General features: G+C 45.8%; 1 protein-coding gene across 15 annotated transcripts in view; it reads right to left on the bottom strand.

Moving 5' to 3' along the window:
* crebbpb (CREB binding protein b) overlaps positions 1–24274 on the bottom strand; it is a 279436-nt gene that overhangs the window by 35644 nt on the left and 219518 nt on the right. For all 15 annotated transcript variants that reach the window (XM_072481408.1, XM_072481399.1, XM_072481406.1 and 12 more), the window contains 7 exons: positions 22167–22223; positions 21277–21354; positions 19354–19421; positions 17405–17555; positions 15797–15943; positions 15363–15476; positions 4024–4189 (listed from right to left, as the gene is read on the bottom strand). In XM_072481408.1, coding sequence (XP_072337509.1) covers positions 4024–4189; positions 15363–15476; positions 15797–15943; positions 17405–17555; positions 19354–19421; positions 21277–21354; positions 22167–22223 — 781 coding nt within the window. The remainder of the gene's footprint in view (positions 1–4023; positions 4190–15362; positions 15477–15796; positions 15944–17404; positions 17556–19353; positions 19422–21276; positions 21355–22166; positions 22224–24274) is intronic.

A 24274-nucleotide genomic window follows, 5' to 3' on the forward strand; every position in this document is an offset into this window, starting at 1 on the left:
AGACGAGGGGCGTTGCGATCCTGATTAATAAAAGGGTACAATTTGAGGCGGAGGGCACAGTTATGGATGGGGGTGGTAGGTTCGTTATGGTGAGGGGTAAGCTCGAAGGGGTGAGAGTAGTCCTGGTCAGTGTGTATGCCCCTAATTGGGACAACGTGGATTTTATTAGGAGGATGCTAGGGAAGATCCCCGACTTGGATTCGCGCAAGTTGATCATGGGCGGGGACTTTAATACGGTCCTGGTCCCGAGCCTGGACCGGTCATGCTCAAGAACGGGTAGGTTGCCAGCGATGGCAAAGGAACTGAGATGGTTCATGGAGCAAATGGGGGGAGTAGATCCGTGGAGATTTAGCCGGCCGACGGCGAGGGAGTTCCCGTACTACTGTCGCCACCTAAAATGGCTGATTCCCGATTAATTTGGCCAAAACCCAATGTAAAATGGGTGACCGAAAAGGCTGATGGGAAAAGCAGCCAACAGGGCACAAACGGACAGCTGCAGACAGAATAGCGTATTCGGCTCTGGCGAAGTCGGCCCAGATCGATACCTGCGACCATTAGCAGCACATCAACCCAGACATCGGCAGTTTAATCGGCTATCCCGGGGAACAATTGCAACATATTAGCAATTGAATGCCGATCCAGACCTCTCGGCGCCAGCAGTGGCCGAGACAAAGAAAGGTGAACGACCACCCCTCGATCAAGGAATCGCCCCATTATTGGAGCATATCGAACCCAGTGATTGGGAACAAGTCCAATCACTTGGGACCAGGGTCAAGGTCCGCCCCGAGAGGTGGGAAGCCCCATGGGACCTATAAAGATAGGGGCCAAGTTCAGATCGACCCTTCTCTCCCTTCTTCTCCTGCTTGCAACCTTCGCAAGAACCATCGACCAGCAACCGTAAGTTTGACTCCAGCGATCGCTACCCGATAGAGACTCCTAGCCATCAACCTGTATCAGCCTTTGAATCCCACAGGCCAGACCCAATTCGATAAACCATTTGTTTCCCTGACCTGGTGGGCCATTCCCAAAAGTTAAGTATTGGCCAGTAGTGGTAGGTAGTGATCTAGAAAGTAGGATTATTGTATAAGTATTTATTGCTGTACATAATAAATGACCGGTGATTTTAATCTTACTAAGCGGTGTGCTGTCTTATTAATCATAACTAGTGCTTGAACCACGTGGCGGTATCAGAAAGATACCTGGCGACTCGTGAGCAAAGGTGACATATTTAGAGCTAATAAAACTAAGGCTAATAAGAGCAACACTACTCCCACATCCACAAGGTGTATTCCCGAATTGATTACTTTGTTGTGAGTAGGGACCTGCTGGACGGAATGGTGGGGGCAGAATATTCGGCAATTGCCATATCGGACCAAGCTCCGCACTGGGTAGACCTGCAGTTTTGTAAGGACAGCTTTCAGCGCCCACCATGGAGGCTGGAAGTCGGACTACTTGCGGACGAGGTGGTGTGCGAGAGGCTGAGGAAATGCATGCAGAATTACCTGCAGGTGAACGATACTGGAGAAGTCTCGGCAGCGGTGCTCTGGAAGGCACTGAAGGCAGTGGTGAGAGGGGAGCTGATTTCAATCCGGGCGTACAGGGACAGGACAGCTAGGGCAGAGACGGACCGACTGATTACGGAAATTCTACGGACGGACAGGAGTTACGCGGAGTCCCGGAGGCCAGAATTACTCAGGAAACGACAGAGGCTGCAGGCCGAATTTACAGGCAAGGCTGTAGAGCAGCTTAGAAAGGTAAAAGGTGCAATTTGTGAGCATGGGGAGAAGGCCAGTAGAATGCTTGCGCAGCAAGTGAGGAAGAAGGAAGGTGCTAGGAAAATAGGGAGGGTAGTGATTGGGGAAGGTAATCTAGTGGGTGATCCAGCAGGGCTGAACAAGGTCTTTAGGGACTTTTATAGGAAGCTGTACTCTTCGGAACCACCCGGGGGACCGGGGGGGGGGGGGGGAGGAGAGATGAGGCGATTCTTGGACGTACTGACCTTCCCAAGAGTGGGGAGGGGGGGTTGGTGGATGGACTGGGGGCCCTGGTCAGGATCAAAGAGGCGTTGGGGGCCTGAAGGTCATGCAGTTGGGTAAAGCCCCGGGCCAGACAGGTATCTGGTGGAGTTTTACAAAAAATTTGCCGGGATAGTGGGGCCGGTGCTGGTCAGGGTCTTTAATGAGGCAAGAGACAGAGGGAGTTTACCCCCGACGATGTCGCAGGCCACCATCTCGCTCATGATGCCCCCGGAGAGTAGGGAGGTAGAGATAGTGGTAGCCATGGATGCTGAAAAGGCTTTTGACTGGGTCGAGTGGGATTATCTGTGGGAGGTACTAGGACGGTTCGGGTTCGGGGGGGGGGGGGGGTTTCATCGACTGGGTTAGGCTATTGTATCAGGCCCCGGAGGCGAGTGCAAGGACGAACAGGACGACATCGGACTACTTTAGACTGCACCGTGGGACAAGACAGGGCTGCCCTCTCGCCCCACTGCTGTTTGCGCTGGCCATAGAGCCACTGGCAATTGCACGGAGAGCTTCTAGGGGCTGGAAAGGGCTGCTCCCGGCCGGGGGGGGTGGGGCGAAGGAGGCGATATTGAGGCTGGTCCATGCGTGAACAGAGCCGTGGTTTGCAGTATGTTTCATGTGTAATTTGTGTCTTGACTTCTTTTTTGTTTGTACCGTACAATATCATTTTTTCTATATGCCTAAAATGGCTCAATAAAATTGTTTGTTAAAAAAAAATATGGCAATACTGGAGTCAAGGGGAATCAGGGGGAAAACTCTCCATTGGCTGAAATCATACCTAGCACAAAGGAAACTGGTTTTGGTAGTTGGAGGTCAGTCATTTCAGTCCAGAGAGATCACTGCAGGAGTTCCTCAGGGTAGTGTCCTAGGCCCAACCATCTTCAGCTGCTTCATCAATGACCTTCCTCCAACATAAGGTCAGATGTGGGGATATTTGCTGATGAATGCACATTGTTCAGCACCACTTGCGACTCCTCGGGGACTAAAGCAGTCCACATGCAAATGCAGCAAGACCTGGACAAGCCAGGCTTGGGCTGACAAATGGCAACATTCATTCCACACAAGTGTCAGGCAAAAACCATCTCCAACAAGAGAGAATCAAACCATTGACCTTTGGCGGTTACCATTGAGCAGACACTGAAATAGCCATTTAAATACTGTGACTACAACAGGAGCAGGTCAGAGGTTAGAAATCCTGTGGCGAGTAACTCACCCCCTGACTCTCCAAAGCCTGTCCACCAGCTACAACTCTCCATTTGCCTGGATGAGTGCAGCTCCAACAACATTCAAGAAGCTCAACACCATCCAGGAAAAAACAGCCCGCTTGATTGGCACCATTTCCACAAACATTCACTCCCTCCACCACCAACACACAGTAGCAGCAGCGTGTGCCATCTACACGATGCACTGCAGGAACTCACCAAAGCTCCTGAGGCAGCACCTTCCAAACCCACGATCACTACCATCCAGAAGGACAAGGGCAGCAGATACATGAGAACACCATTATCGAGATGCTCCCCTCCAAGTCAGTCACCACCTCGACTTGGAAATATATCGTCGTTCCTTCACTGTTGCTGGGTCAAAATCCTGGAACTCCATCCCTAATTGCATTGTGGGTGTACCTACACTACATGGACTGGGTGGTTCAAGAAGGCAGCTCACCATCGCCTTCCCAAGGAAAACGAGGGATGGGCAACAAATGCTGGCCCAGCCAGCAAAGCTCACATCCCGTAAAAATGAATTTACAAACAGATAAAAGACGGTTTCTAACTAGAGTTACCTTTTACAAGAGACTTGGGAGGTGGAACATTTCAGCAACTGGTGACTAAGATTAACATGAAGTCAGAAGCGTGTACCTTCAAACACTGCATTACATAAATGGGCAGTGGTCAGCATTACAAATTAATATCAAACTGAAGGGATTGAATTACATTGGGAAATGCATAAAATCTTATTTTTAAAGCAGACGTTAGGAAGATAACAGAATTTCAGAATAAACCTTATAATCATGTATGATTCGCTCTGCGAAAGCTTTATCCAACATCTTCTTATACCATTCCTGTAATCGTTTGGGTTTAGGGATCTTCTGATCTGCTGGGTGGCAGTGGAAGATGTAATCATCGCCTTCACTGGGAGGGCATGCCCAGATATGCCCCTGTGTAAAGCTGTGGGAAACAGAGAACATAGTGAAATGGATTTTTCAGATACTATTGTAGCGCAGATCTAAATCGCATAAGGAACGGGCTAGTGGATGTAATGATTCCAGTTTAAATACAAACTGATCAAAAAAACCATAAATAACACAGAAGAAAACTACTGTGGATGCTGGAAAAACAGAAAATAGTGTAAATACAAAGCAAGTCTGGCAACATCTGTGGAGAGAGAAACAGAGTTAACGGTTCAGCTTGATGACTTATTAGAACTGGGAAAATTAGGAAATTTGAGTCTGCTCCACCATTCAATAAGATCATGACTGAACTACCTCAATCCACTTTCCCCTTTGATCCATACATTCCTTCATTTCTCCCAAGTATCCAAAAATCTATCAATTTCAAGCTTGAAAATACTGCACAACTGAACACCTACAATAATTTGGGTACAGAATGCGAAGATTCACTACTCACTAAGTGAATAAATTTATTTTCAATCTCAGTTCTAAATGGTTGATCCCAGGCAGCACGGTGGCGCAGTAGTTAGCCCTGCTGCTTCACGGTCCTGAGGACCCAGGTTCGATCCTGGCCGTGTGGAGTTTGCACATTCTGCCCGTGTTTGCGTGGGTCTCACCATGTGCAGGGTAGGAGGATTGGCCACGCTGAATTGCCCCTTCATTGGAAAAATTAAAAACATTAAAAATAAATAAATGGTTAATCCCTTATTCCGAGTCTAAGAGCTATAGCTCTGGACCCTCCAGCCAGAAAATACAGCCTCAGTACGAAGTATAAACTTTCCAATGCCCAAAATGTGATTGGTGGTGCTTTTAGCTACTCCTACCGGATGATCTGCTATCATGGTGTGCAACTCTTTTCTGTCTTGTGCTATCCTCACACACCCAGTGTAGCTCAAAAATGATTATGCTTGGTAATATACACATATCTGGATAAACTGGGAAAATTAACCTTGAAGAAATATTTTATTAGCTATAAAAACAGCAAATAAGAGAGTACAAACATGTATAAATTTTGTGAAGTGTAACTGTTGCCAGTGTTAGGAAAGCTGAAAAAGCATGAAAGAAATAATGATGATTGTACCAGGAATAAAATGAAGGTTCTTTCAATCCATTAAAAATATATATTTTATTCAAACAAAATCTTCATTATAACAAACACAACAACAATACAATGAATCCCAACCCAGGGCCGGGTGTGGGCACGAGTGATTGTTTTTTTTGGTACTTATTTTGTTTGGGATGGGGTGTGTTTTTTTAATGTATAAAATTTAAAAATCTTAATAAAAATATTTTAAAAAATCATTCCCGAAGTGCACCTACCCAGGAAGAAAGACTAGGAGACACTGGAACAAAAACAAAACCCTTGGGAGAATATTCATCTTCATCGTCTGTACTCTTCCCGCTAAGGTCTGAGGGAGGGCATCCCACTTTTTCCAAATCGGCCTTCACCCCATCCACCAGACTAGGAAAGTTACATTTATGAAGTGTGGTCCAGTCATGGGCCACACGGATACCAGATACCGGAAGCTAGTCTTGGCTGGGTGAAACGGCAGCCTCTCCAGATCAGCTCCCATCCCTGGGAGGTTCACTGGAAAGTATTCACTCTTACCCACATTTAGCTTGTACCCCAAAAAGGAGCCAAACTTCCTGAGCAGCTCCCATTATCTCTGCTTTTCACAGTAACTTCATTGCAGTATTAATGTAAGCCTACTTGTGACAATAAATGATTAAAAAAAAAACATTGGGCAGAGAGTCCGTAATATATAGTAACAGATCGTCCGCATACAAGGACACCCTATGCTCCCTCCCCCCATGCTCTATCCGCCTTGTAATTGATAATATGGAAAGATGTGTCATTTGAAACATGGAAGTCTGGCAATATCTGGTCTGAGAGAAACATGAGAAAATGTAGGGAAAGATCCCACAAAGGGTTAACAGCAGCTGCCAGAGAAGGATTGTAAAATGCAGATTTCCTTGGTCAAGCAGGCTGAGCAAACAAGACAAACAGGATTTTGAATGAAGCCAAAAATAATGGCTCACACCTTCATTGAAAGTAACTAACCTAGTAGCTAATACCAGGTAAATTAAAGAAAACTGGAGACTATTAGTCTACAAGGAACATAATTCAAAGTCAAAATTGAGCTGAGGACACAATTGGAAAATAAAACTGTAGAAATGACAGGAATTAAAAGTAACACTTCTTGAAGCCAAAGCATTTTGAACATCACAAAGGAAACAATGTAATCAGATCTATGAGATGAAGTCATGTCAAAATGAATACTTAGTTGGATTAAAAGGTTTAGATCAAAGAGACTTTTTAAAAAAAAATATATTTTATTGAAATTTTTCGTTTTTACACCTTAAAAAAGGAATATACATTAAACGTTATTTAAATAATATATTAAACTAACAACAAATGAAAAAAAGAGATAAACCAAAAAGCAAATATCAACAACTGGCAAAAAACAAAAACATGGGATAATACTCCCCCCCCCCCCCCCCCCCACGGGTTGCTGTCTTTTGTTTTCCCATTATCGTTCCGCGAGATAGTCAAGGAACGGTTGCCACTGCCTGGTGAACCCCTGAGCCGATCCTCTTAACGCATATTTTATTCGTTCCAGTCTTATGAACCCTGCCATGTCGTTTATCCAGGCCTCCACGCCCGGGGGCTTCGCTTCCTTCCACATAAGTAGAATCCTTCGCCGGGCTACTAGGGACGCAAAGGCCAAAACGTCGGCCTCTTTTGCCTCCTGCACTCCCGGTTCTTCTGCAACCCCAAATATAGCTAACCCCCAGCCTGGTTTGACCCGGACCCCCACCACCTTTGAAATCACTCTTGCCACACCCTTCCAGAACTCATGCAGTGTCGGACACGACCGGAACATGTGAGTGTGGTTCGCCGGGCTTCCTGAGCACCTTCCACATCTATCCTCCACCCCGAAAAACCTGCTCAGTCTTGCTCCCATCATATGCGCTCTGTGTAGAACCTTAAATTGAATCAGGCTAAGCCTGGCACACGAGGACGAAGAATTTACCCTACTTAGGGCATCTGCCCACAGCCCCTCCTCGATCTCTTCCCCCAGCTCCTCTTCCCATTTTCCCTTCAGCTCCTCTAACATCGCCCTCCCTCGTCTCTCATCTCCCTGTATATTTCGGACACTTTACCTTCTCCAACCCATGCCCCCGAAATCACTCTATCCTGGATCCCTTGCGTCGGGAGCTGCGGAAATTCCCTCACCTGTTGCCTCGTAAATGCTCTCACTTGCGTGTATCGGAAAGCATTCCCTGGTGGCAACTTATATTTTTCTTCCAATGCTCCCAGACTCGCAAACGTCCCGTCTACAAACAGGTCCTTCAGCTTCCTAATTCCTGCTCGCTGCCAACATTGAAATCCCCCATCTATCCTCCCCGGGACGAACCTGTGATTATTCCTTATCGGGGACCACACCGAGGCACCCGTCACTCCACTGTGTCGTCTCCACTGCCCCCAGATCTTCAAGGTCGCCACCACCACTGGGTTTGTGGTGTACCTTTTCGGGGAGAACGGCAGCGCCGCCGTCACCAGCGCTATTAGACTCGTTCCCTTACAGGACGCCATCTCTAACTTTTTCCATGCCGCACCTTCTTCTTCCCTCATCCACTTACAGACCATCGACACATTAGCGGCCTAATAGTAGTCACTCAGATTCGGCAGTGCCAATCCCCCTCGTTCCTACTGCGCTGCAGGAACCCCCTCTTTACCCTCGGGGTCTTTCCCGCCCACACAAAGCCCATAATACTCCTGTCTATTTTTTTGAAAAAGGCCTTTGTAATCAGGATGGGGAGGCACTGAAACACGAAAAGAAACCTCGGGAGGACCACCATTTTAACTGCCTGTACTCTGCCCACCAATGACAGGGGCACCATAGCCCACCTCTTAAAGTCCTCCTCCATCTGCTCTACCAGTTGCGTCAGGTTAAGTTTATGTAGGGTTCCCCAGTTCCTGGCCACCTGAATCCCCAGGTATCGAAAGTTCCTTGCCACTCTCCTCAGCGGCAGAGCATCTATCCCCCTGCCCTGTTCCCCGGGGTGCATCACAAAAAGCTCACTCTTTCCCATATTTAATTTGTATCCCGAGAACTTTCCAAACTCCCTGAGTATCTGCATTACCTCTGGCATCCCCTCTACCGGGTCCGCCACATATAGCAGTAAGTCATCTGCATATAGTGACACTCGATGTTCCTCTCCCCCTCTAAGCACCCCCCTCCACCTCTTAGAGTCCCTCAGCGCTATGGCCAATGGTTCAATTGCCAACGCGAACAGTAACGGGGACAGGGGGCACCCTTGTCTTGTACCCCTATGTAATCGAAAGTATCCCGATCTTTGCCTGTTTGTAACGACGCTTGCCACCGGGGCCCCGTACAAGAGTCTAACCCATCTAATGAACCCCTCCCCGAACCCAAATCTCTTCAGCACCTCCCACAGATAGTCCCACTCCACCCTATCGAATGCCTTCTCTGCATCCATCGCCACCACTATCTCTGCCTCCCCCCTCCGGTGGGGGCATCATCAATTGTCTCCCCTTTACAAACCCTGTCTGGTCGTCATGTACCACCCCTGGGACACAATCCTCTATCCTTGTCGCCATCACTTTGGCCAGCAGTTTGGCGTCTACGTCTACCCACTGCAGCGGGTCTTTGTCTCGTTTCAGAATTAGCGATATCGTCGCCTCCGACATTGTCGGGGGTAATATCCCCCTTTCCTTAGCCTCATTAAAGGTTCTCGCCAAGAGCGGGGCCAGCAGGTCCATATACTTCCTATAAAATTCCACCGGGAACCCGTCTGGTCCCGGGGCCTTCCCTGCTTGCATGTTCCCTATTCCTTTGATCACCTCATCCACCTCAATCTGCGCCCCCAGACCTGCCACTTCCTGCCCCTCCACCCTCGGGAACTCTAGCTGATCCAAAAAGTGTATCATTCCTTCTTTCCCCTCCGGGGGTTGGGACTTGTACAGCCTCTCATAAAATGTCTTGAACACCTCGTTCACTTTCCCTACTCTCTGCTCCATCTTTCCCGTTTCGTCCCTAACTCCTCCGATCTCTCTCGCCGCTCCCCTCTTCCGAAGTTGTTGGGCCAGCAGCCGGCTCGCCTTTTCCCCATATTCATACTGTACCCCCTGTGCCTTCCTCCACTGTGTCTCTGCCTCTCCCGTGGTCAGCAGGTCAAACTCCGTCTGTAATCTTCGTCTCTCCCTGTATAGCCCTTCGTCTGGGGCCTCCGCATACTTCTTATCCACCCTCAAAATTTCCCCCACTAATCTCTCTCTTTCTTTACCCTCTTGTTTCCCCTTGTGGGCTCTGATGGAAATCAGCTCTCCTCTAACCACCGCCTTCAGCGCTTCCCATACTACCCCCACCTGGACCTCCCCATCGTCATTGACCTCCAGGTATCTTTCGATACATCCCCTCACCCTTCCGCATACCCCCTCGTCCGCCAGTAGTCCCATGTCCAATCGCCAGAGTGGGCGCTGCTCCCTTTCCTCTCCCAGTTCCAGATCCACCCAATGCGGGGCGTGATCTGACACGGCTATAGCCGAGTACTCCGTTCCTGCCACCTTCGGGATCAGTGCCCGTCCCAAAACAAAAAAGTCTATCCGTCTTATGGACGTGGGAGAAAAAGGAAAACTCTTTACCCATCGGTCTGGCGAATCTCCACGGATCTACTCCCCCCATTTATTCCATAAATCCCTTAAGCACCTTGGCCGCTGCCGGCCTTCTCCCGGTCGTGGATCTGGACCAGTTCAGCACCGTGTTGAAGTCCCCCCCCCCCCCTTAACAAGTTTCCCACTTCCAGCTCCGGGATATGTCCCAGCATTCGCTTCATGAATCCTGCATCATCCCAGTTCGGGGCATATACGTTCACCAGCACAACCGCTTCACCCTGCAATCTGCCACTCACCATCACCTATCTGCCCCCTCTATCCACCACTATGGTCTTAGCTTCGAACGATACACGTTTCCCCACCAGTATTGCCACCCCTCTGTTTTTCGCGTCCAACCCTGAGTGGAATACCTGTCCCACCCATCCTTTCCTTAGTCTAACCTGATCCGCCAACTTCAGGTGCGTCTCCTGGAGCATAACTACGTCCGCCTTCAGTCTCTTTAAGTGCGCAAACACCCTTGCCCTCTTAATCGGCCCATTTAAACCTCTCACATTCCACGTGATCAGCCGAATTGGGGGGCCATTTACCCCCCCACCCCTCGTCGACTAGCCATCCCCTTTTTTAAGCCATCTCCTCACCCAGGTCTCACGCACCTATCTGTCCCCCAGACGGCGCCCTCCCGTCCCGACCACCTCGTCTCGTATCAGCTCCCCCTTACCCTCAGCAGCAGCAACCCAGTTAATCCCCCCCCCCCCGCTAGATCCCCCTCTAGCTTGATTACTCCCCCCATATTGCTTCCGGAAGTCAGCTAACTCTGGCTGACCTCGGCTTCCCCCGTTCATTCTTTGACCTCCCTGCATGTGAGGCTCCCTTCCTTCCTGCGCCCCCTTTCCCGCTATAATTTCCATAGCGCGGGAAAATACCCGTGCTTTCCTCACGGCCCCACCCCTAATGGCGCAGTTCCCTCATCCCCCTCCCCTGTCCCCTTTTTCACCGGCGCCCACATTTCTTCGTGTCCCCCCCCCCATCGGGGGGAGAAATATTCCCCGTCCACCATTAGTATACAGTAGCCCTCCCCTCTCCCCACTTTACATTTCTGTGCCACCACCTCGCTACCTCCCTCTGGACATCAATTTCTCAAGTCTAGTCCAATTTCTCATCCTGAATAAATGTCCATGCCTCCTCCGCCGTCTCAAAGTAGTGGTGTTTGCCCTGATGCGTGACCCACAGTCTCGCCGGCTGCAGCATCCCAAATTTGACTTTCTTCCTATGGAGCACCGCCTTGGCCCGGTTGAAACTCGCCCTCCTTCTCGCCACCTCCGCACTCCAGTCTTGATACACGTGTATCACCGCGTTCTCCCATTTGCTACTCCGTATCTTCTTAGCCCAGCTCAGGACCATCTCTCTATCCCTGTAGCGATGGAACTTCACCACCATTGCTCTTGGTGTTTCCCCTGCCTTTGGTCTTCTCACGAGGACTCGGTGACGCTCCCTCCACTTCCAGGGGGCCCGTTGGGACCTCAGCTCCCATTAGAGTATGGAGCATCATACTCACATATGCCCCAGCATCAGCTCCCTCTGTTCCTTCGAGGAGACCTAAAATCCGTAAGTTCTTCCTCCTCGAGCTGTTCTCCAGGGCTTCCAGCCTTTCTATGCACCTCTTATGTAGTGTCTCGTGCATCTCCGTTTTTACAACCAGGCCCTGTATCTCATCTTCGTTCTCGGCTGCCTTTGCCTTCACTCCACGGAGCTCCATCGCCTGGACCTTTTGTGTTTCCTTTAGTCCCTCGATTGCCAGTAACATCGGCGCCAGCACCTCTTTCTTGAGCTCCTCCACACATCGTTGGAGGAACTCCTGCTGTTCCGGGCCCCATACCATCTGGGCTCCCTCGGCCGCCATCTTGCTTCTCCCTTCTCTTCTCTGCCGCTGCTCCAAAGGATCCTCCGTAATCTGGCCGCTACTGCCGCTCCTTTCCATCCCCCCCCGGGGGGGACTGCTTCCTTTGTCACCTCACAGTGGGTTTGGCCAAAAAAAGTTCCCGTTGGGGCTCCCGATAAGAGCCCAAATGTCCGTTGAAACGGGAGGTGCTGTAACGTGCAGCTTAGCGATGCATCGCCACAACCGGAAGTCGATCAAAGATACTTTTTACAATCAAAGAAAATAAGAGTTACTTTACAACAAACGTCATAAAAACTTAATTGTTAGAAAGAGAATATAAACCAAGAGACCAGGGCAGAAGCAGAACCAGAACGAGAACCAGAACTCAGAGGGAGAGAGAGAGAAGCAGAGAAGGAACAAGCAGCTAGAGTCAGATTACAGTCAGCTCGGTCATGGGAAAGAGACAGGGCAAAGCAGCTGAGCTAAAATAGCTAATACATCCAAGGATGACTAGAATTTAAAGAGGAACCAGAGTCAGCTCAGAGATAGCTCTCACAGCTCTGTACATGGGAAAGCTAGTACACAGCAACCGAGCTAACCAGCGAATACATCTAAAGAAGACCAGACTTTAAAGAAGATTGATTGTCAAGTTGGGCCTGAAGGTCCCTTCAACCAACTAGAAGGATCCAGAAGCAAGATCTTTTTACTTTTCTGTAAAGACAGTGATTGCATCTTTTAAAAAGAGAAAAAAATATATGATAATAAAATAACTTAAAAGTTTTAACCTGAAACAGTGGTTATTAGTCTACTTTACTTACTTAGCAATGCGGGACCCAGGATCGAAGCTACTAAGTGGTAAGTAGATGAAATCTTCGGTGAAGGTATGGGTTATACCGGGGGATAACTTGAAAATATAGTTTGACCTGAATAGCACCCACTGAAGCTTGCATCGGAGTCGGGGAGTGAGAATCCCTGATCACCATTTAGAATGTCGGCCCTTTTTGGTATAGGGGGACTTCTAAGAATAGTGGTGAGTTTTCAAAAACACCCTCCATCTGGTGGACGACCTCAATGCAATGGCCAGCGGCTCGATTGCTAAGGGAAACAAAAGAGACCTACCTGCCACGAAGAAATCAATCTGGGATTAGACCCGATGGACATGAGAAAAAAAAACTCACTTATCCCTCGGAAATGTAAATCTCCACAGGTCTGCCAACCCATCCCCCACCGCATCTGTTCCATGAACAACAATAACACCTTTGTCACCCCGATTGACTCAGAGACTTGGTACTCGACCTATCCAATCAAGGATCCAAAAGACAATTGAAGTTCCCTCCCCATAATTAGCTGATGTGAATCAAGATCTGGGATAGACGGCAGCACCTTGTTAATGAATGCGGTGTCATCCCAATTCGGTGTATACACTTTTTAAAAAAAACTTTGAGTACCCAATTATTTTTTTCCCAATTAAGGGACAATTTAATGTGGCCAATCCACCTAGCCTGCACATCTTTAGGTTGTGGGGGTTGAGATCCACGCAGACACGGGGAGAATGTGCAAACTCCACACGGACGCCCCGTGAAGCAACAGTGCTAATAACTGCCAGGATTGAACCCGGGCTCTCAGCGCTGTGAGGCAGTAGTGCTAACCACTGCACCACCGTGCCACCCATTGCAAACTCCAGTGACCCAGGGCAGAGATCAAACCTGGGTCCTTGGCGCTGTGAGGCAGCAGTGCTAACCACTGCATCGCCCTTGGGTGCATACACATTGACCAATACTACCGGCATGCTCGCCAAAGGTTACATACCTCCTACCTGGGTCTGCCAATATATTACCCGCAGAAAAAGCCACCCACTTATTAATCAATAAAGCGGTCCCCTGCGGCCTATATCAAAACTCGAGTGATATACCTGCCCCACCCATCCCTTCCGCAACCTTGTTTGATCCTATATTCTCAAATGGGTCTCCTGTAAAAACACAACATTAATTTCTCAAGTCTTCAAATTTCTCAAGTGCTCAAATGCACGGGGACCTTTTTACTGGGCCATTTAACCCCTTCACATTCCAAGTTACCAACCTAGAGTTAGACATATCGCTCGTGAGGCAATCCAGCAGTGCCTCAACCTGCGCGGGCCACCACACTCCCCCATAAAGCCAGTCCCAAAACAAAGGAATCATCACTGTCAGCAGTCCACCCTACACCCCCTTCCCTCCCCCCACCCCAGCCCCACCCTGAAGTCCAAACAAACAACCAACAGAAAAACAAAAGCACCCCCTCCCTCTCTCCAGTCGCACCGTCTGGACTTGTAAAGTCTTAATTACCTGCAAAGACTCGAATTCAAAGTATCATCTTCCCTCATTGAATTTGTCTATATATGTGTCTGTGGAACCCACCTCTTCATTCACCTGATGAAGGAGCTGCGCTCTGAAAGCTAGTGATTCAAAACAAACCTGTTGGACTTTAACCTGGTGTTGTAAGACTTCTTACTGTGCTCACCCCAGTCCAACGCCGGCATCTCCACATCATGTCAGCCATGGTAAGACTTTTGCCTCTGAGTCACAAGATTTCAGGTTCAATAATCTGGGCTGAACTGCCAGAGTATAGTTTTGAGGGAGTGTTTCACTGTTCGAGGTGCCACATTTCAGATGAAATGTTAAAGCTGAAGCCCCACCTGTCCTATCAGGTGGAGACAAAAGATCCTATGCCACTATTTTGAAGAAAAGCAGGGTGGGTTATATGGACTCAAAACATAAACTCTATTTTCTCTCTCCACAGATGCTGCCTGACCTGCTGTTTTTTTTCATAATGGTCTAGCCAATATTTATCTCTCAATCAAAACACAAAAACTGATTATCTGGTCATTATCACATTGCTGTTTGTGGGAGCTTTCGGGGTACAAATTAGCTGCTGTGTTGTCTATATTACAACATTACTACATTACTTCAAAAGTACCCCACTGGATGTGACTTCCAATGTCCTTGAAAAGAGCTATTTAAATGCATGGTTTACCTTTTTCTCCTCCGACAGAGAGAAGAAACATGTGGTGAGTTTGGATTCACTACAACTCTTTAAAAAAGGACATGACAAGTTCCTGAATTAAGTGAACATTTCCAAATGTTTTAGCCAAATTGTCAGTTAGTTGAGGTTATAGGAATTAAGGCCATCAAATTTCCTGGAACTTTGTTTGATTGCCTTTGGGAATCAGGGTACTTTTCTTGAATTGACTACAGCTTTGTTGCCCCCTGCTAAAATTGAGCAGTTCAGGTGGACAGCACGGTGGTTTAGTGGTTAGCACTGCCCTGGTTCAATTCCGGCTCTGGGTCACTGTCCGTGTGGAATTTGCACATTCTCCCCGTGTTTGGGTGGGTTTTGCCCCCACAACCCAAAGATGTGCAGGGTAGGTGGATTGGACACGCTAAATTGCCCCTTAATTGGAAAAATGTGTTGGGTACCCTAAATTTGTTTAAAAAAAAAACTGAGCAGTTCAGGACTGGGAAACGTGTTTGTTTCACCAGCAGATTTAGGGGTGGGACTTGATGGTTCAATAAAATAGAAGAGGGGGCATAACATCCATACATACTTTGCTCCCAGTTATCCATAAAGAAAAATAAATTACAGAAGTTCTATCTTTATTAAAATGAAACTCACCCAAGTTTTTTCACATATTCCAGATAGCCAATTAAGATTTCATGATAGACTGCAGTTCGGAGGCACCTTGGGCGGAAGAAGTGAATACTGTCGAGGTAAGATATGTACACACGCCTGCAAAGTTGTGCGAGAGAAATAGAATTAACCAGTGATTAACATGGCTACATTCTGGCTTCATTATACCAAAAACTTAATATGGGGACAAAATAAAATGGCTACTGTTTTAAAGTACATTTTTCTCTTTCAATAAACATTTATCTATTTTTCCACCTCATTCTTGTTTCAAAGTCACTTTTCAAAAGATTAAGATTTGAACTTCTCCATTTGAAAAGCTGGTTCAAATAATTGTTCCTCTATGAACTGAACATAAAGAGGATCTAAGGATAGGCTACATGTAAATCTGCTAAAATATTGTATGTATGGTATGCCACTACCTTGTATTAGGAGTTGGGCAGTCGGAGCCATATTCCTGTACATGCATTCCAAAGAAACAGACATCCACACCATCAATCTCCTCAAAAGCAAAAAGTGCTTTGGTTCTATAAGGAAAGGTTTCTGACATTTCGCCTGTATCCACAAACCTGAAACAAGAAAAGGGGCCACTTTTACGCACAGTTTGAAGGAGAGTAGATTAAATCACAATTCTCCCTGGCAAGCGTAAAATAATTCTGCCAATTAACAAACACCGTAAAACTAAGGCAAGGGAGGAATTGAGAAAATTGTATCCAAACGCTTAGTATTGAAGTAAACATTGGAAACTGGGACATGTTTTTAGTCTTTTTTCTCTTTTCCAAAATTAGTCACATCTCCGTACACACTGCTTAAAGCTGGAGGAGTAAGTCTAGGTTTCTACACATCAATGGGTATAGCTAACCTAATTTCACTAGTTAGTCTGATGTAGCTAAAATACTCAGCAGAAACCACTGTCATGTCACACTTGCACTTTAATTTCATTTATTTTAGCTTCTAAGATTACCATTGCTACAAGTGCCTTTTCCATTACATCCCATTCCTTACACCCACCATGCCCATTTCAACTCACTCTAGTCTGAATGGCCTGGCTCATTTTACTATTCCAATGCAGCTTCCCACATGTAGCTGCTTTTGACAGTCTCTGCTCATCTTCTGCTTGCTTTCTCTAATCCTTCCCACTCAACTCATGACCACTCAGTTCCCTTTCCTCGCCTCCCTGCATGCTGACATTAATATTCATGCCCCCTCCTCTTCAAATCTACGTGCGTCATCTCAAGAAAATCATCAACCGATCGATCCTCCAACCACTGCTCCATCTTCAACCTCAATTTCCTCTAAGGTCCTCAGACATACTGTTAATTGTATATTAATTGTGAGGCGGCGCAGTGGTTAGATCACAGGGCTGAGGACCTGGGTTCGATCCAAGCCCGGGTCACTGTCCGTGTGGAGTTTGACATTCTCCGTGTCTGCTGGGTTCCAGCCCCACAACCCAAAAAGATGTGCAGGATAGATGGATTGGCCACGCAAAATTGCCCCTTAATTGAAAAAAAAAATAAAAAAATTGGGTACTCTAAATTTATTTTTTAAAATTGTACATTAATTGGGGTGTTCAATTGTATTCAAATGTGGGCATTGACGACTTACCTTGCTCATGCATACAGGGCCAGGCTGAAACTATGGTTGTTGGGTTGGAAGTGCACGATTATGTGTCTCTCATAATGAAAACGTCTAAATATTTGGCTCCAGTATTCTAGCCTTCACCACTTGGCTATCTAACATATACCACTGCTCCCAGGGCAGTAACCATTTCACTCAAAAATCCCATTTGACCTGCTTCTGCCATGAATTAAAATAAATGAATTATTCTGGAGTATTCCCCTCCTTGTCCCATCTGCATCATTTATCTGTGACCATCTCCTCTTGTTGATCTACACGCCGCCTCTCCCCTCACCATCTGCAGGCACCAGGTTCCGTCTTCAGGAGTTTTCTCAAGCAGAAAATGATAAAACTTTCAGTGCTTCATATCTAGAGAATTTACTTGAGGACTTCCAGGTGCTTGCTTTACTTGCCTGCTTTTCATTCCTGGTTTAACTTCCACAGTTTTATCTGAGCTGGATACCACACGAACATACACTTCCCCTGCCTCTGGATGGTTCTGGCGTCGCAGAAATTTGTTCACTCTGTCTTCTAAATGATTCCCTAACCTGGTTGTTTGTAACCCTATGAACAGAAACTCAGCATAAGCAAACATATCAGAAACAAGAATGAAATTCAGTTCATAAACTACCCTTTACTCAAGTTGGGAGAATCTCTGATTTCCTGTAAGGTACATTATGGTCATTCGTTGTTAGAAAACAATATGATTATTGAAGTGTGGTAGCCATATTGTACAGGGTCTAAAATCTATCGATAGTTATGCACCAGAATATTTTTCTCCTATTTGGGATAAAAGAAAGGGAGATGACTATTTCATAGACGGATCATATCCTCCCTCGTGATTTCTATGTAAAAAAGCAATTCTATCATAGTGGAAGCAGCAGCACCATATCCCAAACAGCTCCTGCAGGTGCAGAATGGCCTGGCTCATTTTACTATTCCAATGCAGCTTCCCACATGTAGCCGCCCAGTGGGATAGATACAGCTTTAAAATCAACAATGAGAACTAGCACTGAGAACTGGCAGATCAGAGTCTGATCAAATTGACGAAAGGAGAAAGGTTACAGGTGCAGCAGGCACAAGAGAGGATTCTGGTGAATAGTGACAATGTAATAGTGATCAGCTTATCATCGAGTTACTTGGGTGAAATTCCAGCAGATCTTGTTACATATGATAAAGGGTGACTATAAGCATTGACTATTTGAGGATATAGAATGCATATTCTTCAGTTCAAAGGCTTTCACCAAGCAGCATTCATTAATTTTTAAATCAGAATCCATTTTTAATTCAGCCAAGTACTAATTTGATTACCTAATAGGCAGTGTCCTCTGCTGCAACGTCATGTTATTTTAAATGCCAGTTCTCCAAGTCACTTTGACACCTGTGATTTATATTTCAAAATAGCTGGTTGCAGGGAAATAGGGAACAGGCACACAACCCCAGGCAGATGCTGACCACCTGGTGTAAACACATTTTCATGTTAATTGCTGGAAGATGGCCTAAATTCTCCATGGAAAATCCCAGGCTAGATTTATTGATAATTTGGTTTATAGTGTAATGGTTTTCACCTTTTTGCAATAGATACAATTCTATTTAACTGCATCCAACCCAGAGCTCTAGAACCAAACAAATGCTCATTTCATAACCTTAAAGGACACCCAAACAGAGAATAATACAATAAAATAACTCAGCACAGTCAGAGATAACAATCCTTTACCATGGTGGCTGCAGGTTTCATAAATGGAATCCAGTCTCTGAAAATCTATGGCTCTCTGACTCTCACCCAAGTCAGGCAGTTACAGGTTTAAGTCAGGTATTGACCGTTTAAAAGATAGATTGTCATTTCTATGCTTTCCACGACTTCCGATGTCTGATAATTCCCAGATAATCTGATTTTTGTGATATTAAGGGATAAATATCAATCTTTACAGAACTGCTCTTCTTTAAAATAGTCCCGTGGGATCGTTTACATTTACTTGAGCAGCAGGTGCATCCAAAAGATGGCACCGTCCACAGCGGAGCATCAGCCTTAAGTTTTGTGCTCAAGCCCTGTAGTGTGATTTGTAACTGAAACTTTGTGATCAGAGGCGAGTGTTCTACCAACTGAGCAAAATTCACCTCACAGAGTCACATGTACTCAAGAGATTTTGATCAAAGGCTCCACTGTTTTCATTCATCGGCTCTTCAGAACCGAAAGATGATAAAATGGTAAAAATTGGGATCCAAGGAGCAGTAGCACTGTAATCACAAGTGTTACACGCATAGAAATTTGAAAGCACTAAACAAGTCATTTTAGCTGCCAATTAAATGCCAATGATGCCAGTCCACCACAGAATGAACTAAACTATATATAAATACTTACTTTTAGAGCTGAATTTGTTCTCTTTCCTAGTTTTGCCAGTTTTCTTTAAGCAATTGTCACAAACAAAGCTGCAAAGAGAAATATATTTAAAAATGGTAGCTTGCATACAAAACGCCTGTAAGGTTATGGTCTACAGGTAGCTATCATTTAAAAGACAAAAACTAAACTTTTAAATTAATGTTCTAAATATAAGAGAGAGAATTATTTTTAATTGCTAGCAGACCACCTGATATCTATTCATTGTATTCAGGAGGTGGGCATTAATTGGGGATTCGCCTGTGTGAGTACATGTTTTTGTTGGAGATGCATGGTACGCAAGTAAAGCCTGTAAGTGAATGAAGACTAGGTTCCAGTATTCTACCCTACACTGGTTGGGGCTGGTTTAGCTCACTGGGCTAAATCGCTGGCTTTTAAAGCAGACCAAGGCAGGCCAGCAGCACGGTTCAATTCCCGTACCAGCCTCCCCGAACAGGCGCTGGAATGTGGTGACTAGGGGCTTTTCACAGTAACTTCATTTAAGTCTACTCGTGACAATAAGCGATTTTCATTTTTTCATTTTCACCATCTGTTCTATCTGAGTTTTGACAAATGCCAGGGATATTCATTACACAACCACAATGTAGTGTGAGGATATACAAATGTAAGTTGCTGTTTTTAATCCTTGCCGGTATACAGAAAACACTTGGAATCCATAAGAACATAAGAAATAGAAGCAAGAGCAGTCCATTTGGTCGCTTGAGCCTGATCCCATCATTCAGTAAGATCTGGCTGATCTGACTATGACCTTAACTCTAATTTTTTTCTGACCCCCATAACCCTGGACTGCCATGCTGATGAAAAATCTGTCGAATTCAGCTGACCCAGTCTCCACTGTCCTCTGGGGTACAGAATTCCAAGAGAAGAATTTTTTACTCAACTCTGTCTTAAACGGAAGATCTCCTATTTTGAAACTGCTGCCTAGTTCTAGATTACCCCACGAGGGGAAACATCTGCTCAGCACTCAAGCCTCCTCAGAAGCTTATGTTTCAATTATCCCATTAAAATGACAAGTAGGTACATTCATAGATAACAGATGTTAAGGGTATTTGGTGGCTTGTCACTCATTGTATCTGAAGAATGTTAGCAGGAAACAAAGCGAATAGGATGCTACATTCTATTGGCAAATCAACTGAGTTCAATATCTTTTTTTCTCTTAAAAAAATTTTTAGAGTACCCAATTCATTTTTTCCAATTAAGGGGCAATTTAGTGTAGCCAATCCACCTACTCTGCACATCTTTGCGTTGTGGGGGCGAAACCCACGCAAGCACGGGGAGAATGTGCAAACTCCACACAGACAGTGACCCAGAGCCGGAATCGAACCTGGGACCTTGGCGCCGTGAGGCATCAGGGCTAACCCATTGTGCCACCGTGCTGCCCCTACTGAGTTCAATATCAACCTCCCCAAGGTCAACGATAGCAGTGCAGTAGTCCTGGTAGCAGTCCAGGAGTGCCAAGTGCGGTTCTGGTTGACGCAACAAAAGGGCTTCATTCTGACCACGGTCATGTAGAGCCACATGAATTCATGTTAAAAGCCACAAAAATGACTTGGTTAGTATTCTTCAGCTCGTGAAGGGACAACACATCAGGGAACAATACAGAAGTACGAGATACTTAACGTGATAAAGAAAAACCTATTTTAGATATGTCAGGTAAAATTTATCAAACAGGTTGATCAACAATTGGAATGGGTTGTCAGGGAGGTTTGAGGCCAGTATATCCAACATATTTAAGAAACAGATATGAATTTAAAGGGACGATGGAAGGGTCAGTATGCTGGGAAATTGAGATCAAATGAGCTCTTATTGAGAACCTGTCACGATGGGAAACTTTTAACCCAAAAATCAATTTTAAATGTCACCTAATGATCCACCAACATCACCTACCCTGAAGGCCAGATAGTTTCATTATGGAGAACGCAGATTTGATGCATTTTGCGACCACATTCTTTACATTCAACAAAGCTAAAATGAGAAAATAAAATGTTAGGTGTCCAGTTTTGCACTTTATTAATCAAAGTTGATAATCATATCAAACATTCAACTCAATTTTAGAGCAATAAAAGAGGGCGACAAATAACCTGCAGTAAACTGTTTTCATTACTCTGAGGCAGGATTACTCTAAGGCAGAATAAAATGAACTGCAAACTGCCCGAATAATTCAAATAAGGATAATTCGTTAGTAATCCCTAAACATTGCTCATAACTGCACTCACAAAATTCAACTGGAATAGTGAAAAGAGAAAAGCTATTCAGTGGCCAAAGTGGTGATTGATAATCTTAGATAAAGGGACAACCCAACATGAGGTCAAATAATAATTTACAATGAAGGTGGGGTCCCTCCACCCCATTATAAAAGTCGGGGGGGGGGGGGGGGGGGGGGAAGAGAGAAAGAGATAGATCTCCCTCCACTTGGCTGGTTGATCCCAGAGCTACTTAATGGCCGTTGGTCTTTAATTGGCTTGAGGTGGGCTTCCAACCTGAGGAAGTCCCACCTCCGAATACTATCTGCCAATCAAATGGGAATGTGGTTTGGGATGGGGGGGGGGGGGGGGGTCCTTCAATAGGTACACGGTGCAACTCTTGCTGTGCAGACTGGAGACTTGGTCCCAGCCTTCTCATTGCAAGAAACATCCCAGCGGCAGCAGGCGGAAGCCCTTAAGTTGTTGTTAATTGGTGTGGATGCACAGGCGGCGCCACCACCACCACACCGGCTATCCGGGAGTGCAAAATTCCATCCAATATGACCAGAAAAAAGTAATACCAAGAATACTTACGGCTCAGGATCTAATGTATCATTTTTCTTTTTTTCAAACTGATCTTTTGAAATGGTTCTGTTAGAAAAGAAAATTCAGTAAGGGGTTCAGATTCATAAAGCAATACACTACATTTTGTCCCCACTCTAGATTCTTAGTACAGTGCCATATCTGCATGCTTCCTCACCACGTCAACCCCTCACCCCCTGTCAACGTCCAATATCCTCCAGACCTGCATACAATGTTCAATTTAGTTTGCAACACGTTATCCAATGTACAGCAGATTCTGAGCACACAGACCTCCACATGCAACTTCTGAAAAAGTCATCAAGATATTCGAGACAGCAACTTGGGTTGCATCCTAATTAACCAACTCTCTCTCCTTGGGGGGGGGGGGGGGGGGAGGACTGATAGAAAATCTAGCATATTATTTTCAAGCAAAACCCTGTACTCAAGAGAAATAGCATACTTTCACGTGCAAATCAACAAGAAGAAATCACCAAATGTGAATAAAAAATTAAGTTGTGATTGTGTTTATGTTTATTTGCGAATTGCATAAACACACAAGCATTCTTCAAGCTGCAAGGGCCTTGGCTGATGTTGCAACTTAAATCTTTTCAAAGAAGTTGCAGCAATGGTGGGAGCCTCTCAATTTTCTGAGGAAATTAATTTTTTTTCAATATAAATTTAAAGTACCCAATTCATATTTTTTCCAATTAAGTGGCAATATAGTGTGGCCAATCCACCTGCCCTGCACATCTTTGGGTTGTGGGGTGAGACCCACGCAAACACGGGGAGAATGTGCAAACTCCACAGGGACAGTGACCTGGGGCCGGGATTGAACCTGGGTCTCAGCGCCATGAGGCAGCAGTACTAACCACTGCGCCACTGTGCTGCCCCCCGAGGGAATGAAACTTTGAGGCAGACTTTTGATGAAAATTTCAGATTTGACTTTTCAGTTTCCCTCACTAAATATCAAATATGAGATGGGTGGTGGGATCCTCGAAAGTACAATGCTCACCAGCTGTGAACAAAAGTACATTCAAGCATTGTAACAAGTGAAAATAAGTCACAAGGCAGTAATGACCCAAAGGAATCTAGAACTTTCACTTTAGTAATGGAGAGGGATAGGTGCGTGCAACAGGGCAAGGTTTACAATTGGGGGGAAGGGTAAATACGATGCTGTCAGACAAGAACTGAAGTGCATAAGTTGGGAACATAGGCTGTCAGGGAAGGACACAATTGAAATGTGGAACTTGTTCAAAGAACAGATACTACGTGTCCTTGATATGTATGTCCCTGTCAGGCAGGGAAGAGATGGTCAAGTGAGGGAACCATGGTTGACAAGAGAGGTTGAATGTCTTGTTAAGAGGAAGAAGGATACTTACGTAAGGCTGAGGAAACAAAGTTCAGACAGGTTGCTGGAGGGATACAAGATAGCCAGGAGGGAACTGTAGAAAGGGATTAGGAGAGCTAAGAGAGGGCATGAAAAATCTTTGGCAGGTAAGATCAAGGAAAACCCCAAGGCCTTTTAGACATATGTGAGAAATATGAGAATGACTAGAGTAAAGGTAGGTCCGATCAAGGACAGGAGCGGGAGATTGTGTATTGAGTGCGAAGAGATAGGAGAGGTCTTGAACGAGTACTTTTCTTCAGTATTTACGAATGAGAGGGGCCATATTGTTGGAGAGGACAGTGTGAAAATGACTGGTAAGCTCGAGGAGATACTTGTTAGGAAGGAAGATGTTAGGAACTTCTTTGAAAAACTTGAGGATAGACAAGTCCCCCGGGCCTGACGGGATATATCCAAGGATTCTATGGGAAGCAAGAGATGAAATTGCAGAGCCGTTGGCAATGATCTTTTCATCCTCACTGTCAACAGGAGTGGTACCAGGGGATTGGAGAGTGGCGAATGTTGTGCCCCTGTTCAAAAAAGGGAATAGGGATAACCCTGGGAATTACAGGCCAGTTAGTCTTACTTTGGTGGTAGGCAAAGTAATGGAAAGGGTACTGAGGGATCGGATTTCTGAGAATCTGGAAAGACACTGCTTGATTAGGGATAGTCAGCACGGATTTGTGAGGGGTAGGTCTTGCCTCACAAGTCTTATTGAATTCTTTGAGGAGGTGAC

This window comes from Scyliorhinus torazame, chromosome 17, assembly GCF_047496885.1.
Source record: "Scyliorhinus torazame isolate Kashiwa2021f chromosome 17, sScyTor2.1, whole genome shotgun sequence".
In the NCBI taxonomy this organism is placed as follows: Eukaryota; Metazoa; Chordata; class Chondrichthyes; order Carcharhiniformes; family Scyliorhinidae; genus Scyliorhinus; species Scyliorhinus torazame.